Source organism: Aptenodytes patagonicus, chromosome 9, assembly GCF_965638725.1.
Source record: "Aptenodytes patagonicus chromosome 9, bAptPat1.pri.cur, whole genome shotgun sequence".
In the NCBI taxonomy this organism is placed as follows: domain Eukaryota; kingdom Metazoa; phylum Chordata; class Aves; order Sphenisciformes; family Spheniscidae; genus Aptenodytes; species Aptenodytes patagonicus.
The window spans coordinates 20,482,933-20,503,433 of NC_134957.1; the positions used below are offsets into that span (position 1 = coordinate 20,482,933).

General features: G+C 39.3%; 1 protein-coding gene across 1 annotated transcript in view; it reads left to right on the plus strand.

The window, feature by feature from the left end:
• Positions 1-20,501, plus strand: part of COL4A5 (collagen type IV alpha 5 chain) — an 88,035-nt gene that overhangs the window by 15,031 nt on the left and 52,503 nt on the right. Inside the window, exon 2 of the mRNA XM_076347369.1 lies at positions 10,892-10,951. Coding sequence (XP_076203484.1) covers positions 10,892-10,951 — 60 coding nt within the window. The remainder of the gene's footprint in view (positions 1-10,891; positions 10,952-20,501) is intronic.

Here is a 20,501-nt window from a genome sequence, read left to right on the forward strand (position 1 = left end):
GTCTCAGTGCTAGTGTTAGTTGCAGAAATGTGTAACTGGACAGGCAAAGATGGAGGCATGCTTAAAACAAACTGTTCCTTTAATTTGCTATGTACTCATTTAAGGAGTTTAGTAATGGTCCGTATAAAAGCTAGAGGATGGCTTGCATTCCGAGTTCAGCGTTAAGAACTGAAAGGAACAGTAGTGAAGTGTGGACTGCCTACAGAGGTGGTATAAAACTTGTCCATGCCCGGAGCCTCCCATTCCAAAATTGAAAGCCAACCAGAGTTACTCTGTTTAGGGTGTTTCTCTATTAATGCTGTCTATTTAGAGATTCATGCACTGCCTGCTGAAGAGGGAAATGTGGTGTTTGGCATCTGTCAGTTCATGAACTTGGAGACAAAGTGGGCTAGAAGACCACCTGGTAGTTTACATTCTGTCTTTAGGGCTCTTTGCTTGCGCTATTTACCAGGAGGGGTACTTGCCAAATCTAAACATAGATGCTTTTTAAGATGCTGCCTCTGGATGGCAGCATAAAGATAATACTTAACCTGAAATGCTATTAAAGGAAACTTTTGCAAATTCATACAGCATGATATGGAGCTGTTTGGAAATTTGTGTTCATTAGGACAGGAGTAGAAGTACTTGGCTTTTCAGGTCTCTTCAATTTTAGCTTTGAAATGCTTGTGAGAAGGGCAGTGGAGCTTGATATGATTATTTTGCTTTCTGTGTGTCCCACCAAGTAAAATATACTACACCAAAGCCCATTCTTTGTCTTGTAAGACTAACAGACCACAGAAATGTAAGAGTTTTCAGAAGCGGTGAGAACTGTTCACATCCTTTTCCTTGCCTACAGTTGAGCGCAAGGCTGGCAGCACTCATTAAAGCAGAGTGGCAACAATCGTTTTTGAAGATGGAAGGCTTTGAGAAAATGAGAATAAGCTACTGTGAGTTGCAAGGGCTAACTCTGTTCCTTCTACTGCCTCCTTAAAGTTTCTTCATGTCCTGAAGAGTTCTCAGTCTTCCCCCTCTTAAAGCCAAGTATGGAGAAATGGAGCAATGTCTGGGATAGCAGGGAAGTTGACCGGATGCCCGGCTGGGTTCTTGCACTTTCTGTCCTCTTCTCTGGTTCAGGAATCAGATACAGAAAGATTCTGCCAGGCTGCAGTACTTCCTGTTTTGGGGGGGACAACTTCTGTGCGTATTTGCTTGTTGCTTTCACCTTAGTTGTTAAAAAAGGGAGGTGGGAACCCCTAACTTCTGGGAGGTTAAAAATTGTTTCTGTGTAAGCTTCTTCCTGCTGACTTGCAGCCCCTCTGGGGCTTGCTAGGGATGAGTCCTTCCCATTTTTTTTCTGTTTCTAGAAACTGATCAGTAGTTCAGGCATTTGAATAGCCTGCTCTTCTGCTCCCCTAGTTCGCCAATTGAGTCTTTTGTGCAGCAGTAGCAACTGCTGCATGGCAGGTCACTCGACCTGCCAAAATCTGTAGGTGAGTGCTTCTATAGCTCTTGTCTCTGAACCTTTCTTAGGAGCTTCCAGGAAAGGAGAGAGAAATTGTTCCCTGTGTTGCTCTCAGGTTTATAGGGAGAAATCTTTATGGGCAAATAGTTGCAGTTTGGGGATGAACGGAAGTTAAACAAGCTTTTGGGGATTAATTCAGTAAAAAGACTCTTGAGTCTGAAAGTTGTCTGTGGTTAGATTATGTCAACTGGTCTAAGGAAAGATCTATTGCTGCAAATATTGCCTTTATTTTAACTAGAAACTGCTGTGAAAGATAACCTTTACGGAGAACTGTGTGTTAAAAAGCTATAATTAGTTCAGTTTAAAGCAGTAAAATTCCATATCATTTTAGTACAAAGTACAGGCAGAAAAATTCAATCCTCTTTAGAAAAGAGCTCACAACTATTTCTCGTGGCACAATATTTTTAACATAGACATACTTCCTTAAAGTTTTGCGTGTTCTTGGCATAACTACCTTCAGGGTCTCTTGCTTATATTTTTGTTTTTTTAAAAAGTAGCCCTTTAATTCCAGCCAAATCATAGTAACTGTATTCTAAGAGAAAATTTATTGATCCATAAACTTTCTGTATAATCGGAACATTCGTTTGGGGTATGGTGACTAGATTTAGTGGGTATCTTAGTTATGTTTCATGTTATTACTATAATATAAGCTATTCAGGTGACTAAATAGCAAACAACCTTGTGCTGCCCCTTAAGAGGAAAAAGAAGGGTTGTTTATCCATCAGGTGTCTCAGAAATCTGTTTTTAACCTGCCTCTGTTGTGTTCTCATTCACAGTGGCCAGAACTGTGGCTACTACAGCTATGAGCTTCCTCTGCAAGTCTGAACAGATCTTGTATTGTGCAGACTTCAAAGATAGTGCCTCAAGGTGTAACAGGTTAAATTACATGTCAGAAGTTCCCTTACTGTAAAAAAAAAAAAAAAAAGTTGGTCAAGAACTTCTGCAAACATGTTTTGACTCTTACATTTTAGTCATGAAACTTATTCTCTTAGTATCTTTAGCTAGGTAAATTGAGGGAAATGATTACTTAAAAGGGTATGTAATAATATTTTAATTCAGATTCTGCTTTAAAAATATTACTGCTCATAAATACAATACTTCAGTGAGAAAAGAATGGCCTTTTGGATTATGGAGCTGTGATGGCTTTGCTGCCATAGTTGACTTCACACAGGTATATGAGTAACAAACTGTTATCTGCAGACTTGTACTCTTGTTGAGCCTAAAGAGCATGTATGTGAAATCATAGTGAGAACTCACAATAGCAGTTTTAACTCTGCTTGTCAAATCCCCACAAAACCTTTTGTTTCTTGGTTATATTCATGTCCAGGCAAGTGAAAGAAAACTCAACTTGCTGAAGATAAATGGTGAAATCTTTGACCTGGATGAGTAGTAAATCCTTAGCTAGATAACTGTGCAGGTGTTTTGTTACACAGATCTTGGCAAGCTAATAAATGTGAATATGTTCTTCAGGACCACCACCAAAATAAAGCTTAATCTTTGCCTGCTTGGAACTTAAAGGCTGTATTTCTTTTCCGTTATAAATAGAGGTATGAATAATTGAATTTGAGACTTTTGTGTGGTTACAGCAGAAAGAGTACTGTAGTCGTCTTCCTAGGGCAAAGGCATTTGTAACTGATGCTTTTCTGTATGTTGAATTCGCTAATTTTAATCAGAGTGAATTTCTAACAGCAGAGTCAGTCTTTATATTGATAGAATCATTCAATATTTATGCTCCTTTTTTCTCCAATGTTAAGACATTCTTGTGTTCCTGACTGGTAAGCTGTCATATTCAAATGCAGAGGGTGATGTTGGCAGCATTTAGGCAACTCGTGTAGCAGCTAGAATAACTATGTGAGATGCAGGATTTGTCCACTGCGTATAAGCTTTATTCTAGGCATAGGTCTTCCACAGTTGTCCAACAAGTAGTTGCAGTATCTACTATGAAAATTTTCTTCTACCAACCTTAAATCATGAACAAGAGCAAATGATGAGACGTTGCAATTCAGCTTGGGACTCTGCAGTTTCCACAGTTTCATGAACTACAAAACACTGTTAAACTGCTTCTCAGCAGTAAAGTGGCATGTAGTTGAGCTAACCTAGATATTGTAGGAGTTCCAGGAAATAAGTTTATTTTACCAAATATGTGGTCTAGAGACAGACTTGGTGAATTGTGAAGTCCTATTTCATTGTTTTCTGGACTAGAAGACTTCAAAAACATGGATTTTAGCCTGATTAACACTTCCATTGTTTCTAACCCCTCTCCCCCTTCCTCCTTGGCAATAAAAACCTGGTGGGGGTGATGCATGCTGTGCAAGAACTTGAGGGCTTTGATGTACCTGTAGTTCTTTTGACACTGGGTTTTCTGGTTTGATATGACTCTATCAGAATGCAAGGCTCAGTGTTTCATTCAGCTTTTTTTTATTTTCTTTGCTCTCCAAAGAAATTAGTACTGTGTTAATTTTATTACCTGATTAGCTTGCTAACAAGAATAGCTGGTCATGTGATGTTGGTAAATACTGAAGGGAGAGACCCAAGGAGCTTGATAATTAATCTAAAACTTAGAATGAGGAGCAAGTGCTCTTTGTATTAGCTTTTTATAACACTTGGAAGGAAAGGAAAAAATAAAGCCTGAAGTATTTAGTCTACTATATGTCCATCCTGAAGTTGAGAATTATACTTTTGAGTAACAGTGATTCATTGCCTGAGTAGCTGTACGGTTAAGCCTACTGCAGGTAGTAGAATGACTCATAAGCACATCAGCCTTGCAGAAGCACTTCTGTTACTCATATCTGCGAAAAAGTATACGGGATTGAATTGCAAGTTTTAGGTTCAAGAACGGTTAGGGGAGACAGACCATGTGCTGTATGGAAGCCCTCAAAGATGAATTGCTTTTGAATGGGTTTTATGACTGGTTCTTCCTTTGACCATTCTAGCAAATTGGGAGTCTTAGTAAAACCAACCTATCAAAAGACTTGATTATATGTATTCAAATAAATCCTAGTGAAGCCATTAAAAAAGAAGTATGGGAACATACAAATGCAGGACATAAACAGCAATTGCTGCATAGTGTGGCTTGAGTGCATATTAACATTTTTTCTAGTCTTTGCTGCTTGCTCTTTGTTCCTCCCTCACAAACTGTGGAGTATTGTTCCACGGTTCAGTTATGCTCCTGTGATCAGAGTGTGTTGCAGAGTTTTAAATTTGTTTTAAAATTCTGGCCAACTTCTTCTAGGCAGAATTTATTTCAGTGATTTCTCTGCATCTTTTCCCTGCTGGAGGGAACTTTTCTCACCTGATGAGATAGCTTACAATGTTGTGGTGTCAAATAACTGTCTGGTTCCCTTCAGGACAACATCTGTTTATGAAGCTGGTGTGTGCATGTTAATCCCAACAGATGTTGCATGCTGAAGCTTGATGGTCACTTAAATCTCTAAGGGAGTCTTAATACATCACAGGCCACACCGGCATTGAAAATCAGTGGCTGTACACAATCAGTTTTTGATTCTTACTTGACCTCTTGCTGCCATCAGAACTGAGCTGTCAGGAAAAGCATGTAGCCTGTCAGTACAAGCTGCATGGCTAGGTAGGTTCAGTAATGTCACTATGCTCTTCTAGAAATGAGAGGGGTAGGTTCAGTAATGTCACTATGCTCCTCTAGAAATGAGAGGGGTTATCAAACAGGAAATTCTGGATTCATGATAAAATAATACATAAGGAGGATGTTGGAGTAAAGGAATTGCTCAGTCTGTAAATGTTCAGACTGTTTCTTGTTTCTCTTATCCAACTGTTTGATATGTGGATTGAGAATTCATTTGTGAGCAACTTGGGTCATGTCAGAACTCTTCTGATAATTTGCAAAGGCACCTTATTGATTCACCTACTGTGCTTCTGTAAGAAGTTGCACCTTTTTCTCTTGATTATTAATTTCTAACTTGTAAATTTCAAGCTCTATAAATGACTGGCTTCCCTCCCCATCCCTGTAATCTTTCCCAGAGGTGGAAAGAGTATTAAAATGTTGTTAAACTCCTATATGTTCAAGTACTAATGCATACTTTAGTTTGGGGTTTTAGATATTCCCTACACCCCTCCCTATATACACATGATTAACTGTTTAGTTTCCCTCCAGCTGCGTATGTGTAAAGGTAAATCACTTCTGAATAAATTTCCCATCTAAATCTTTTAATTAGGCAGCTAATGTATTGCTTAAATTGTGCTGTGTTACTTTGATTCTGACAGCCTAAGATACAAAGTCAGGCTAACCTACCTGAAGCCATTAACCAGTCCCCTATAACTTTTGTTAACTTGCTCTTAGTAATTGATAAAAGAGATTCTCTTTTCCCTTTACAGTTTTAGGAAGTCCCAAGTTGCTGCTCTCTCCAGGAATAGCATTCGTCTGCCTGGTGGTTTTTAGAAATACTTTGTTCACTACTGTTGTGAATGGCAGCTGGGAGGTGGCGAGGGAGCGGAATACGCTGAAATTGCCTTGTAGCTGACATCTCTGGGCCTGATGAGAGAGGAGGGGAATGTGCCCAATATATAAGGGAGGCTTCTAGCCAAAACAAATTTTGAGGATAACTTAGATTTATTCATTTCACTGAGCTGACTGTAACAAACCTGTGGCCAAGAGTAAGAAGTGACTTTGATTTCAAATGTGTACTTTTTTTCTTCAAACTGAAAAACAAACAAACAAACTATTCTGTTGGTGGCATAAAGCAGTTTTCCTCAGTCCATGTAAGACACAAAAGACTGAGCTTGTTCTGGAAGAATTATCCTTTGACCAGTAAACCAATACCATCCCTCCTTTTATATACTAATGAAAAGAACTTGCTCTCCACACAGATTCAATGGGGTAGAAGCTGTCAGGAAAATCCAATGAAAGGATTAGCTAAACTCGAATAGATTAATTAGAGCCCTTGATTGTGTCTTGCTATGCAAAAGTCACAGCAAAGGCAATGGCAATGATAGTGAGTTCATCTTTACAGGTACATGGTGGGGAGTGGCGGGGAGGCAACAGGAATACAGTAGGTAAGAAGCAAATCTGAGCAGTTTCAGTCTTGTTCCTAAAAGCTACCTCGATTCCTTATCCATCTTCATGTAGTTGAAAACTGAAATATTTTAATAGGCATGGAGATTGTGACCAGCTCCTTATGATCAAGCTACAACTCACTATTACATCCAGCATTTTTTACCATCTTCCCCGTCACATAAGACGATGTGTCCTACTGGCCAGAGCTAAGAATTGAACTGCTACTGAAGGTTTCTGGCTTCCTAATACAAGGCAAGTGACTTGTTCAGTTCCCCAACCTGTAACAAATGTACCAAGTGTAACTCAGAGTTCCACTGAAGTTTGGAGTAATTTAATTTTCCATGTCTGAAAACCCAGTAAGTCACCTAATTTTCAGAATTAGTGGTGGTTAAGCTGTTACTAAGGGCAAGCTACTGATCATAGCCATATAAATCTTGCTCTTAATGTAGATTTTTCTATGCTTGAAATGTAGTCATTGTATCTGCTTTCTTTGTTTGATTGAGGTGTAGATAACTTATTGCTCATGTGCAGGAGAAATTCCAAGCATTGCTATGCATAGTATGGAGCCTGGATTTTTCTTTGCATTAATATGAGATACAGAATTAAATCTGTGACATCAGAAATCTCTAGCCTATGGCTGCTGAGTGGCTTTCAAACTTGTACTTGCTTGTTATGCAGTATGCATTCTCCTGTAGCACAATTTTTGTGCCTGCTTTCCCAAGTAAAAAAGGCCTTGAGATTATTGAAAAGTCTAAACAAGAAGAAAGTTTTCACTTAGAGTAGGTCATTAAGCTTTTTTTCTATGCCAACATGTTTTACTTTATGTTGTTTTTTATGCTATACTGCAATATGACCCGTAAGTGGCACGAATTGATCTTGATACAGTGCGAATTCTCAGGGCTTTTTTTTCTTCAAACTATTTAGTTAAAAAAAACTTAATTTGGTGGGGATACAAGTTGATGCAAATAAGAAACACAATCTGCCAAATACAGCTTTTGTACAGGAAGATAAGTGACTCTGCTGAGGGAATGCTTCTTGATAAGCTTGTGGGTGAATAGATCTTCCCAGGATTTAAGCCAAAAATTACTACCATTTGATTACAGTGGGTATTTGAAGAGCTTTCTGATTACAGAATTCTTTTGGCTTCCCCTCACTGTCTGGGAAAGACCATGGTCCCTTCCTGCAAGTAATGCATCTGAACTGGATATCCAAAACCATCTGTCAAAAAGCGTTCAGTGAGTACACCTGACTCTTCAAGACAGGCTAAGTGTATACCTTAAGAGGCTGCTCAAAGTGTAAGGAATCCACTCTGAATATATAAATGACTTTGGAAGACAGTCACAGGTTTAAAAAAAAAACCCACAACCGTATTGATTCAATCAAAGCACTTTTTTTTTCTTTAAACTACAAATAGAATAAGGGAGAGAAGCACTTTCTTCAAAAACTATACAGGAAGATTTAGACTCATCTTAAAAGCTTTTTTTTTTTTTAATGCCACAGAATTGGGAAGGATATGCTTTATCATTTAGCATCATATCCACCATTATTTATTGCCAGCATGTGCAGGAAAGGTGCTCCTTTGTCAGCTCTTTCAAAATCAGCAAAAGTCAGTCCTTGATTCTATACAAGCTGACTTAAAGATCACTTCTCTCTTTGCTTTATTTTGGGACACCCAGAGTTGAGAAGCTGAGTGTATGGGGAAGCGCAGGGACTTGAGAGAAAAAGGCTTCGGGGAGAGGGTGAATCTTATGGCTGTCTTCTTGCTACCTAGGAGGGTGTAGCAAAGATGGAGCCAGGCTCCTCTCATCCTGCACAGGGTAAGAGGCAATGGATACAAGTTACAACATAGGGAATTCTGGTGAGATTTTTTAGGGGGGAAAAAAGCTTCACCATGAAAGGGGGTCAGACACTAGATCAAGGGCCTAGAGGGGCTGTGGGATCTCCACCACTGCAGCTATTCAACATGCAACTGGACAAGGGCTTGTGCAACCTGCCCTGAGTTGCCCTGCTTTGAGTGATTCCTTCCATACCAAATTATTCTACGATTCCATTTTCTTTCTTAATTGGATCTATTTTGTGTAGTCTTCATGCTGACAGAATCACTGTTGAAGATGTGTTAGCACTAACAATGTAGTTTTCTGCAGTTTTACTGTAGAGATACAGTAGCAAAGGGCAGAGACTCTGAGTTTCACTGTCTAAAAACTCACCTTCACAGAATTGTGTACATCTAACTTGTTTTGTGAAGGGGCAATGTAATCTCAAACCACCTTTTTCCCCTCCAGCTTCTTTTTCTCCCTGTTCACCCCAAGAGTTCTCTTGTACCTGAAAACTCAGGAAATTTCTATTAGAAACACTCTCTGGAAGCTGTGAGGAAGTCTAAATGAGTCTCTTCTGTTCTGTAACCTAAATAAATCCTCCTTATGCTGTGTAGGATCTTGATCATGCTTTCCGTGTGTGTTATTTTAGCCTATGTGTGTTTTACCACTGCACAGCTTTTGGTGGTTTTTAGTGAGTACTGATTTACTTTATTTTCCTCCCCCTGCCTCTTGGAGGCAGCAAAGATTTTCATGTAGCTCTCACTATGCTATCCTTGTAATAAGAAACCGGCGCTGCTGCACAGCAAGCTAGGTAACTTGCTATTCCTTTGTGTTAGGCTTGTACTGTGAGGCAAGGGAATATTGCATGTAACTAAGGTTAATCCCTTTTAAATGAAACTTTGTTAACGAGATTAATCCTAAAACTGGTTCACAAGGAACTTGCTTTTTTAAAAGTGAAAAGGATCTGATTCCAAATTCGCAGGATAACTTGGATTGAAGGGAGACATCAAGCCAAACACCCTGCTCCAAACAAGGTCAGCTGTGAGGTCAGGCCAGGTTACTCAGGGCTTTGTCCTGTCTGATCTTTGAAAACCTGAACTGGCTAGTAAGGTTCAATTTCACTTTAGGAACTGGCTCAATAAACCCCTGTTAACTAAGAATTTTGAGTTTTCATATATATCAAATCAAGAAACTGATTACAGAAGCCAAATGGAAGATTTGGAGAGATGCCCTAATCATGTCGTGTAGCAGTACTGTTGTACTTAAAGCTCTGCCTTTTGCTACAAGATGCTTTAGTTGATCCTGGGTTCGTGTAGCTCCAGGTGAATTAAGCTACTTCTGTGTTTTCAGTCTGATGCTCGGTAGTGTGTTTAGGCTAAGAGCCAGGACATTCCTAATGCCAGGTAGGTGATGGGTCATGTCTCTAAATGCTTCTGTGATAATGAAGACTAGAATTCAAGTGTGGGTGTACTTTAGATCTGACACACCAAGTGGTTTCCTGCTTGATTGAAACTTTGTACATAATGTTCTCTGTAGATTACTGGGGCGGGAGGACCCCAAACGCTCAGCTTTTCGAACTTTTAAAATATGTGCTGTATTTTTTTAGTACAATGCCGCACCTGTTCTCAGAACAAGTTAAACCCTGAAGTATTTCAGGTAGTGTATCTTCTAACGTGGGTCATGGTTTTTAACTATAAAGAGGTTTGAAAATTGATGACCATATGTATTATGTAGAGACATTCTACAAGAAAGTTTCATTTATTCTAGAAATCTCACTTCTGTAAACACATCTGCTCATCTCCGAAATCAACACGGAGCTCTAATGAGTATCCCGTGTTGGGATGGGAGTGAAAGAATATAAACTAGGCAAATGTGGTATGGAAAGGTTACTTAACTTGGATCTTCTTTGTGAATCGAGCTTCCATATCTCCCTCCTCTGACCCCTTAATATCTGGCTGTCACTCCCCTTATGCTAGGGACTGCTGTAGCTGACTTGTCATGCTTTGTAATGGAGTGTGAATGCAGCTAGGTGAAATCTGGGTTTTTTTAAAAACCTTTTCTCAATAACTGAGCTGTGGAGGGAAGAATTAATCGTGTAGTGTTTTTCCAATAACTCACAACTATGCTCGTAAGCTTCAGGCTTGGTTAAACTCTTGTGCAAAACCTGACATCTACTGGTGGGAACCTTAATCAGACTTTTCTCAGTGTGAAGGTGTGTGCTAAAGAGCCTGTTTTATTGAAGTTCTGGACCCTTTGGCCATAGGTTTTGCATTGTACCTTGCCCTAGAGTAAATGGTGTTTAAGCATAAATTTAAAAGTCTAAAATTTCTGGGGAAACTGTAACTGTAATATACTTATGTACAAGCGTAGGTATTGATAAAGGTGATTGAACTTTCAGTTAACTGTATCTACTTTGAACACATGTATAATGGCTAGATGACAAACTTTGTAAGCTTACATTTTAGACTAACTTTTGTAGTAGTATGAAAGACTTCATATAGTCTTATGCTGATTAAAAACGTCTAATTTTTTCTTATGTCTTTAAAGGCTTGCCATGGATGTACATCTTTATCCAAATGTGATTGCAGTGGAGTAAAAGGTGAAAAGGTAAATATCTTTTTTTTTTTTTAACTGGCAGACCAGCACACAAACCACTGAGCCATATGCCAACTTCAGATAACTGAAGCTTATGGATGATATCTTTTGTTTCTTGCTCGTGTCTTATTTTCTTTGACCGTAGTGTGGGCATGCACCAAAGAGCATAGCTGTTACAACGACTTCAGGTATTGAGTCAGACCGACTGGTCCATCTGATGGTATACAGAATTTCATATCATTATTTTCTCAAGAATGGGGAATGATGGCCCAAATTTCTGCAGCTATGTGGGAGTAAAAAACAGAAAAGACGCAAATTCTAGTAAAATAGAAAGAATTCCTATTTACTGCCAAGGCCTGCCTACACTAACTAGTTAGTGTGGACAAGCTAAGGTGTGGATTGTACAATAATGGCTATGCTAGTCATGCTTCAGTGGGAATTTAAAACCAGAGTGAGCGTGGGTTGCTTTCCCACTTTCCTTGCATTGCCTGCTCATAAGTAGTTGACACTCACTAATGTGCTCTGAACTTGCACTGTTTCTTACCTCATAACTTGTAAAGCTGTATACTAAGATGATTGCTGTTGCTGTCTAGATGCCCAGTTGGACTGTGGAGGTGACACAATTCAGATACAGCTTTCCCAGCATACATAGCTGCCACCGAAGTAAGCAGCTAGTTAATGGCCAAACATGTATTCTCGGATCAGAGTAAAAACCATCCCCAACCCAAAAAACAACCCTGTGTGATTCATTCAGTGCAACAGGCTGTTTTGGGCTGCCTAAATAGTGTCCTAAGGCCAAGAGATGCATGTTGACATCTCAGAGCTTTCCATGCAGCTTTGACTTCCAGTCTCACTGCCTGAGCTCAATATATCTGTGTAGTACTTGATGTTTCTATCACCATTATTTCTTATTGTTTTACAATTTTTTCTGCTGAGGAAACAGCAGGTGCCCAGCACTTCTTTTAGTTACAATGCAATGTAGATACACAGCTCAGTACTTGCCTGAATTGAGTTTTTTCTCAAGTGTGAGAGCCTAGTTGTAAGTAAATTGTGGTTAAATAGTTCCCATGTAACTGCTGTTGTCACAGGGAATGAATGTGATGTGATCACTGCAAGGGGGAGAGACTGCCTGAAACACTTCCACTCTTAGTCTTGTAAACAGTTTGCTTGAGATACAATGGAGTCTTCTTAAAGATGTGAACTGATAACAAAGAATTTGATAAGCCTGTCTTATCAAACCACTTACCCTATCTTAACAAGGTTCTAGAAGGGCTTCAGTGCTCTAGATTGATTTCTGACACATTTCAAAAGTGATTTTTGACATTGCGTAAACAAGTGTAACCTCAAATGAACGAAAGTAATGCAAAATAATCAGTCACTGCATTGGCAGTATAATGTGCTGATGCAGAATTTTACTATTGGCTGAGGTTAAACAAGGCAGATGTCCAAAATTCAGAGTAATTCTTGGTGCCACACCTGCCATCCAAACAGTTGAGGTAATTCCTTGGCATTGACTTGCTTTTAGTTCATCAAGTATATTCCCAATTTACATACTTAGTGAAAAACAGTATCCCCTTGATAGCAATCTTTCTGAGTTAGATTTGGTTAGCCAACACATGAACCTGATTGATGTGTTCCTACAGGATCTTCAAATGCAGGTAGCCAGACCAGATGTATTGTAATCACAGGACTATTTCAGGTTTTGTTTGAAGGCACTTAAGCATTAGGCTTACATTCCCGATACAGTCGTAGCAGGTACAACTTTGGAGAACCTTTCTGTAATTCTAAGTTGGCCTTATTCTGGACTAGTCACAGCTATTTTGTGAATTCAGTGAGCAAATGGGTATTGTCTGACTAGTGTGGGTAAGGAAAACCTAGAAGTAAATCTTCTGGCTTTCTAAGTAAAGTCAAGTAATTATTTTCTCCCAGTGATTCAGCTTTCTCTTTATACTACTGTCACACATGCAGGGACCATGACCCACTTGATACATTCCAGTCCTTCATTGTCATTTAATGAAATTGAGATAGTCACCTTTCTCTGGTAGAGAATATCTTGGGACTGTTTGTTTGGAGTCAGAGGGAGCTTTTTGTCCAAATACAGTCAACAACTGGAGCATATGAGCCTTGTTCAAGATCAAGCTCTCAAGTGTCATTATTGGGGTTGTGGGTTTTGTTTCTACTCCTCCAGACTGTCCTAGCCAATTGTTAAGGAGAACCGCACAGGAGAAACTCTTCCACATTTAGTTTCCAACCTCTGTTGGCCTTTTCTGGAGTGAATTATAGCAAGTCCGGAGCAGAAGAGTGAGAAGCTTGATAACCTTTTGTGAAAAGCAGGTGGGGAAGGAAAAAAAGCCTCCAGTAAAACAAGCATAACATCAGACCAAATATTTATATAATGGTTCTGCATCTTCCTGGAAAATTATTAGGGGGCTGTAAATTGATCAAAGTGTAATCTTTTAATAAAATAATAATAAATAAAAAACCCACAAAGGAAAACAGAGCTTCACCTATGTTAAGACTGCTTTCTCTGTCCTTTTTTTTTTTTATGTCTGAGTCCTCTGAGGGAAGGGGGTGTGTGTCTAAGTATCCCACTTATTAAACTGGTAGATATAAGGCAAGTTTCCATCCTTAGAATGGAAGATTCACTTTGAAATCTGGGAACTGTGATTCATTTTCCACCTAAATCAAGGTAAACACAGCGTAATCCTGAGGCATGCCAGAGGGTTTTTTGTGCGTTTTTTTCTTTTTTTTTCCTTTTAAAACAGCCCTTCAGAAGCTTGCAGACCATCATGTACATTATGTAAAGGAACAATGAAAAGCAAAGCCCATATTTCTTAAGTATGATGTGTTGCCAGTGGAACTGGTTTGATCATATGTGCACGTACCCCATTATGTTAGTTGCCCTATAATTACAAAGCCCTCAGTATTTGATGCATCGATGAATTCAGCAGTTCAACTCTGAGGAACCACAAGAGTTCTCTCTCACTGATGTCCATAATGCTTCCTTTTATAAATTCTTTGGTTTGTTATTTTTTACAGCCTTAAACTTTTTCTAGAGTCTTGCACTACTACAGTGTACCACTTACTTATACATTTGATGTAAGTTTCCAAACCTGATACTATCTTCAGCCCAGCTTTCTTGCAAATGTTATCTTTATTCCAGTTGAGTGTAAACTGCTGCTACAACAACAAGTTTCAGGCTTTTGCTTTGTATTTAACACTTGACATTTGGTGTTTCTGCTTCATTCTCCAGTAACCTCTGAACCAGGAGTCAAACTCTATAGCTCCTTGCCTAATTGGTGTATGAAGAGCATTAGACAAGGAGCTGTTTCAATAATCTCCCCTCTCTGATTCTCCCATTGAGAGTGTGACAATGTAATTGTAGAACTACTGAAAGTCAGGTGTACAGAGCCTTGTTCTGTACTGGGAAGACAGGAAAAGCCTTGTCAAATGCACTCAGCTGAGCCCCGTGCTTCTGTTCCACTGTGTTTCACTTCTGGCCTGCAACCAGCTTCTGCATCCAAGTTGCTGTCCACTTGCATTAAGTCAACTAAGAAGTGCTGCTTTGTTCAGCTTAGCAGAGCCTAATGCATTCCTTTTGAGATTCAAAAGTAGCCTTCTTCCTAAGCATCCTAGCATTCCCTTCAGGATATCCAAATTTTAACAGATCAGGTAAAGTAATACAAATTGAACTGTAACAAATAGGAAAACTATTTTCTTGTCTTGGGGAGCCACAGCACTTATTTAGCTGCTTCTATGCTGCCAGTGATTCTTGTTTAACTGTGCCTCTGCCATGAGCCCTTATAGCATTAGCAGCATGTTATCTGTATTGGTGCACTGAAGTTTTCTTCCTCCACTCAGGCCCACCTTACTAAACTTAAATATAAAATGGGTAGTGTAAAATTCAGACATGTCTAAAATGGTATAATGAAGAAATGAGAGGAATTTACTGGAGAAGTCAGGAAAAATTGATTGCAGCTGGGAGGCAGTGTGCTGTTACTCACAGTAAGCTGCTCAGTAGTGAACTGGATCTGGTAGGAGTATTAAAACAAGTAAATGATTAAGCTGCTACATACAGGTGCTTATAGGAATTGCTCTCGCTTTTCAACTGGAAGAGAAGTGTGTAATTGCTTTTCACTTAAGGAACTGGATGATGATGATTGGGTTTTAAATAAATATTGCTTGGCACTTTTGAGATTAACCTGCTTTAATGCTTAAAAGCTAGTTCATGAGTAAAAGCTAGCTAAAGAAATAAACAAACACAATAGCATATGGAGCAATTCCTAAGACAAACCAGTAAGACTGGTAGATTATTGGGATGGTTTTACCTCAGCTGAAAACAAGATCTGAAGATGCTGATAAGATCAGCTCTGCAGAGACTGGGGAGGAGGAGGGGGGTGGTACTGAATCTCAGCTGCTCCAGCTGATGAAGACTGAGAGCCAAGGGCTACAGCAAGCAAGCTGCATGCATCTTAGTCACTAAGAGGGCACGTACCCCAAGACTACTGTGGTTTTGCTTTAAAGTGGTAGCACATGCTGCTGCTGAAATAGGCTTTCATACCTTCCCTTAGCTAGGTATTCCTGTTTCTCCTCTGGGGCTTGTGTGGCCGTGTTCAGAGCTGTCAGTGAATTGATCTCACTGAAAACAAGGTTCTTTGTAAACTGGGTTAGTTTTCAGCCTGATCAGTTCCTTCATGCAACTTAGGTTGCAACACTATTTGTGTAGCTGTGATAGAAACATGTAGCTTAAGGTGGGACGGACCATGTTTTTCACAGCACCTAAGATGCAGTTCCCCTCAAAATAACTGCAAATACATTATGCTGTTTTTGATGAGCAGGACTATTAGGTTCTACCCATTCAAATTAAGTTAAACAAATTGATTAAGGAGCTCTTCTTTAGTTATTAAATAGGGTTAGTCCATGGCCTTTTAACAGAGAACTTCAGAAGGTGCCGAGTTTACTGGGTTTGTTGACCACAATGTAAGGGGTGCAACTCCAAAGACTCAACTAGATTGCAAGTTCCTAATATACTATCTCATACAAGCTTGGTGCTTGGTATTCTGGCAAGAACAGCTTGTAATATCTGAGCTCTGAAGGCATTTCAGATACTTTGCCTTTGTATTCAGATACAAGAAATCCATACCCCTTACGAAGGAAGAATATCTTATTCTTGGTCTTTTTGGATATATATTCTTGGAGCTCTGAATCTCAGAAGAAAGTTGTCAGTATATGTCCTCAAAATCCCTATTTCCTTCTGCCTTTATCATGGTAAAATTTAGTACAGATGTGACCCAAGCTCAGCTTTTCTTTTCACTGTTGGATACACAGAAATAGTTAAAAATTCTCAGATTTTAATCACTTTGTCAAGAATAATTACGATTGGTGTCTGTGCTTCATAAATGTTGGCCTGAACTGCACTAATATGGCCCTGTATTCTGAAAGGTTTACAACCCCCACAGATGACCACTGACCATTAAACCTTGACTGTTTCATCTTACAAAAGAAGTCACAGATGATATTCTGAAGAAATTTGATATATGTTGAAGAATACAGGCCGTATCAGAGGGGGTTTCTTCATTGCATTAAACTATATCTTTAACACTACTGTTTGTGGCTGGTTGGTGTATTTGTTTTCAATGAGGTCTTGATTAGATACTATAGTTCTAATTCCGTTAAGTTAGTGTTCTTCAAGTTGAGGAAGAATTTATATTGACTAGTATTAGAATCTGAGGCAGCTGTTATTTTCACCCTATTGTTTAGAAAGGGAAAGAATAATATGGCTGTCTGTTGCATCACTTCTTCCGTGCCGTACATCTTTTAATGTTGCTACAGACATTTGTATGTGAATCTAGTTTTAAGTAGCCATCCGTAGTTAACTGTCTTTAGACTCTTTCTGATGTTCACTGTTTTCATAGCAAGGGCAGGAAGCAGTATGTGCCTCTATTGCCAAATGTTACAGCCAGGCTCTTACATGTATTTAAGCATCGAAATGGGCTGTCCAACTCCTGCTTTTCTGAATATCTTTTTGCTCCTTTTATTAAAGTCTTTTTTTTTTTTTTTTCCCATGAGTATACCACATCTATGTAAATAAATATTTTGGTTTCTCTCCCCATAATTTCTATTTATAAATATTTAGATTTCAGGAAGAAATTCTAAAAATGTAGATTACTTGTGCATGCTTTAAAACTGCATCTATCCCTGATCTCTTAAATACTTGTGAACTATTATTAGAGTACGTGGAACTATGCCAAATTTTTTTGTATACCTGTTTAATTTACTATATCTTGCTGCAGCTTAAAGCATAATTTTAGGGTGTTTCCCAAGTAGTTTTTTTTTCTTCCTATCCCCCAAGCAACAGTCATGTTCAAGCTTATAAGCTGACAGTTTTGCCACATCTGTGTAGCTGACTGAGGGCAGTTGCATTGCCAGCTACTCTGGATTTATCACTAAATGAGATCAGAATCTGACTCCTTGGCCATTCCCCAGGGAAGTGATGGTTTATAGCTGATGCATCTTTATTCTACTGTGGAAACAATCCTGTATTTTCAGGACTGGAAGATGAGGTCTGAGTTGACCTAAACATTTCCTATTTATGTTTCTCTTTAGTAGCTTCTAGTCTGAAACAAAAAGTATCCAGACTTTCTCAGTTCTTTCTGTGCAAGTGAAACTGGCTAGTGACTGTCAGTTTTTGCATCTGTAAGAAAATGCATTGCACGCTACTCAGGGACTTCAATCTCACTATATCCCCAATGATATAATGTCCTTTTTTGGCATTGACTTTTTGGGGAAGACTCTTTAAATGTCTTTCCAGTTTCAGTATGTTCTTGCAAGGCAGCAGGCAGTTTTTCCTGGCAAATTTGTAGCATCTGAATCTTCAGGAAAACAGTGTGGTATATGCAAGGTGTGCAATAGGAAAAGTCTGGAGGCAGAAGCAATGTCTGAAAACTGTTCTCACTTACGGAATATTTCTATAGACTATTGAAGTAGAAGACAATAAAAAAAATCCCCCCCAAATCATCTGTATTCCAGAGAGCTGGAGCAGCTTGGTTTCTCCCGCTACCCAACTTGCCCTCATTTCTTTCTCCAACCAATTTTTTGATCAAAAATAGTGATTATAGTGCAGCTATGTCCTCTGTCATTAGTTTGATACAGTTCCCTCGGGAAGCATCTGATGTAATCCCTCAGCTGTTCCCAAGCGTAGTCCCTCAAATCATCTGTTTGCTCCTGGGGGTAATTTGCTGGTAAACTCCACGGGAGTTGCTCTGGCAACAGTTTCCTCATGCAAGGCGCTCATTGTTGCTGCTCACTTTCAAAGTGGGGTTGGAAAATACTCATTTCGTAGTTTCAATAGTGAAGTTTACTAGCAGCATCTGTTGCCTCCTGTATTTCTCTTGTGTAACTGTTTGGCTTCATATGTTTCTCTTTCACTTTGAAGGTCTTGGCTTCCCAGTTCTGTGACTGCTTGGAGTGGAGACCTCAGAGTAGTTGCGTTTTAGAGAACAGTTCTTCAGCCTTAGATGACACACAAGGCCAACCCTCTGCTAAAAATCCATTCTAGTAACCATTTGCAGATGTTACTTTCTCTAACAAAAATGTGAAGAAGTATGACTAAGTTGAGATTAGTAGGCATTGTGTAGCCTAGCTAGCACCTGACACATCTGACATGCCTCTTGTACACAGGTGTGTTTCCTTAGTGTGCAAACACAGCTCTTGCCAGAGCTTGTGCCAAAGTCTGGCTCTGTCAAATGTTTTCCTTATCTGGCACTCCCAAATTCCTCACTCTCTCTCCTTCAGGGACACACTAACCCTTTCATATCCTGGCCTGAGATAGTAACACTCCTCCAGTCTTGCTTTTCAGATGAGGTAGCATGCCAGCTGTATAGCTCTATGCGAAAGTACAGCCTGGCACTTTGCATGCAAAAAGACAGTCTGGATCCTGACTGTCAAACTTAAGCTAGCCTCAATTTATAATGCAATTTCAGCATTTTCACAGGGGAAAAGATGTCTATCCTGTATAAGAGAGCAATATGTGACTTACAGTAAAAGAGGAGTATGTTTACATTTTAATTAATAGGAAACCAACTTCAGCAGACCAGTTAATGAGCTGTCCATTCCTATCCAAGGAATCCTTCTGAGTCTCACTGTATAGGTAGGACTAAGTACAGCTTAGCTGTTTCCTCTGTAAGCTCTTGCTTGCACGCAGCCTTTAATCTCTCATCCAAAAAGGTTTTCCTCTTGTGTCTCCAAGGAAGCAGTATAGCAAGTACTGGAAAAGAAAGCAGGAAGAGAAGCCCTGTTACTTTCTCTGAAAATTTTTCTGAGGTCTCAGCATCTGGTATATGTTTCGAATGCAACTTTTAAGTTCCTGCCCCCCACGGTGGAACACAGAGCACCTACCCAAGCAGTACAATGAGAAAATTAGGATTTAAGAATGAGACTTAACACTGCTGTCATGCTGAATACCTGCTGTCACGCTTGGCATACAGCTGCTTATAGCAAATAAAGGGGAGATGAGCAAAGCCTTAATATTGCCTTTTGCATATTGTGCTCAAGGCTGCAGTTAGATGCTTCTGTCTGCTTGCAGTCAGCAGTCTTCAGTTCTCTGCTGCTCTCTTCTTAAAGATGTGAGATTGCTGGTTTGGTTCTTTTACCTGACTGAGGAGAGCTAGGCAGGACGTCCCAAGTTCCTAGAGAGTGCTATAGCTGGTAGACTGCCAGATAATAGATGTGGGAGCTACTACTCCCAGTCTTGCTGAAGCGGTGCAAGAAAATGAAAATTCAGGATGAATTGGTTTAAAGAGAATGTGCAAAAGCCTGCACAACTCTAACCCAGTGATTAAGGTGTTTGTTAGGATAGAACATTTCTTTTGCAGTTCCTGTAGTTGCCGTGAAAAAATTGGGGTAAATAAACAGAATTTTTTTTGCAGGTAGGAACCAAACCTACCAACCAAACCAAACCTGTCTGTAGAGCAATAAGGAATAATGCTCAAAAACTGCCTGTTTCATAAGCAGTTATATACACTGGTTGATGTAACAGAGCTGTAGGAAATACCTGTTTACGCAGTTGAAAAGTGAACTATAATATATATGTACAAAAAGGTGTATTAATTCTGGTATTTCCTAACTTTTCTGTACCAATTGAAACCTTAATATTTACTGATTTTTGTGAATCTATGACATACAAGGAATAAAAGTAAATATTTTATGAATTTGCAGCTATGCATATTCTGAAACTGCAGGTAAGTGACATTGTTAACTCACACTAACAAGTTAGAGGGCGGCATATGATGGTATATGGTATTTGTTACACTACTGATGGGCTATCATGGCTAATCGTTGCATAAATATTTAGCAAAACATGGTTGCCGCTTGAAAGCTTACAATTTTAGAAGGAGGTGACAGATAAAAGGAATAAGAGACCTTATTTCTTTGCTGTCTTATGTCTGTCTCACTTGATTTAGATTGTAAGCACTTTGGGCTGGAACCCTCTTTATGTTCTGTATTTGTACAGTGTTTAGCCTACAGTGCATGACCAGGATCTTAGTTGCTTTTATATTATAAA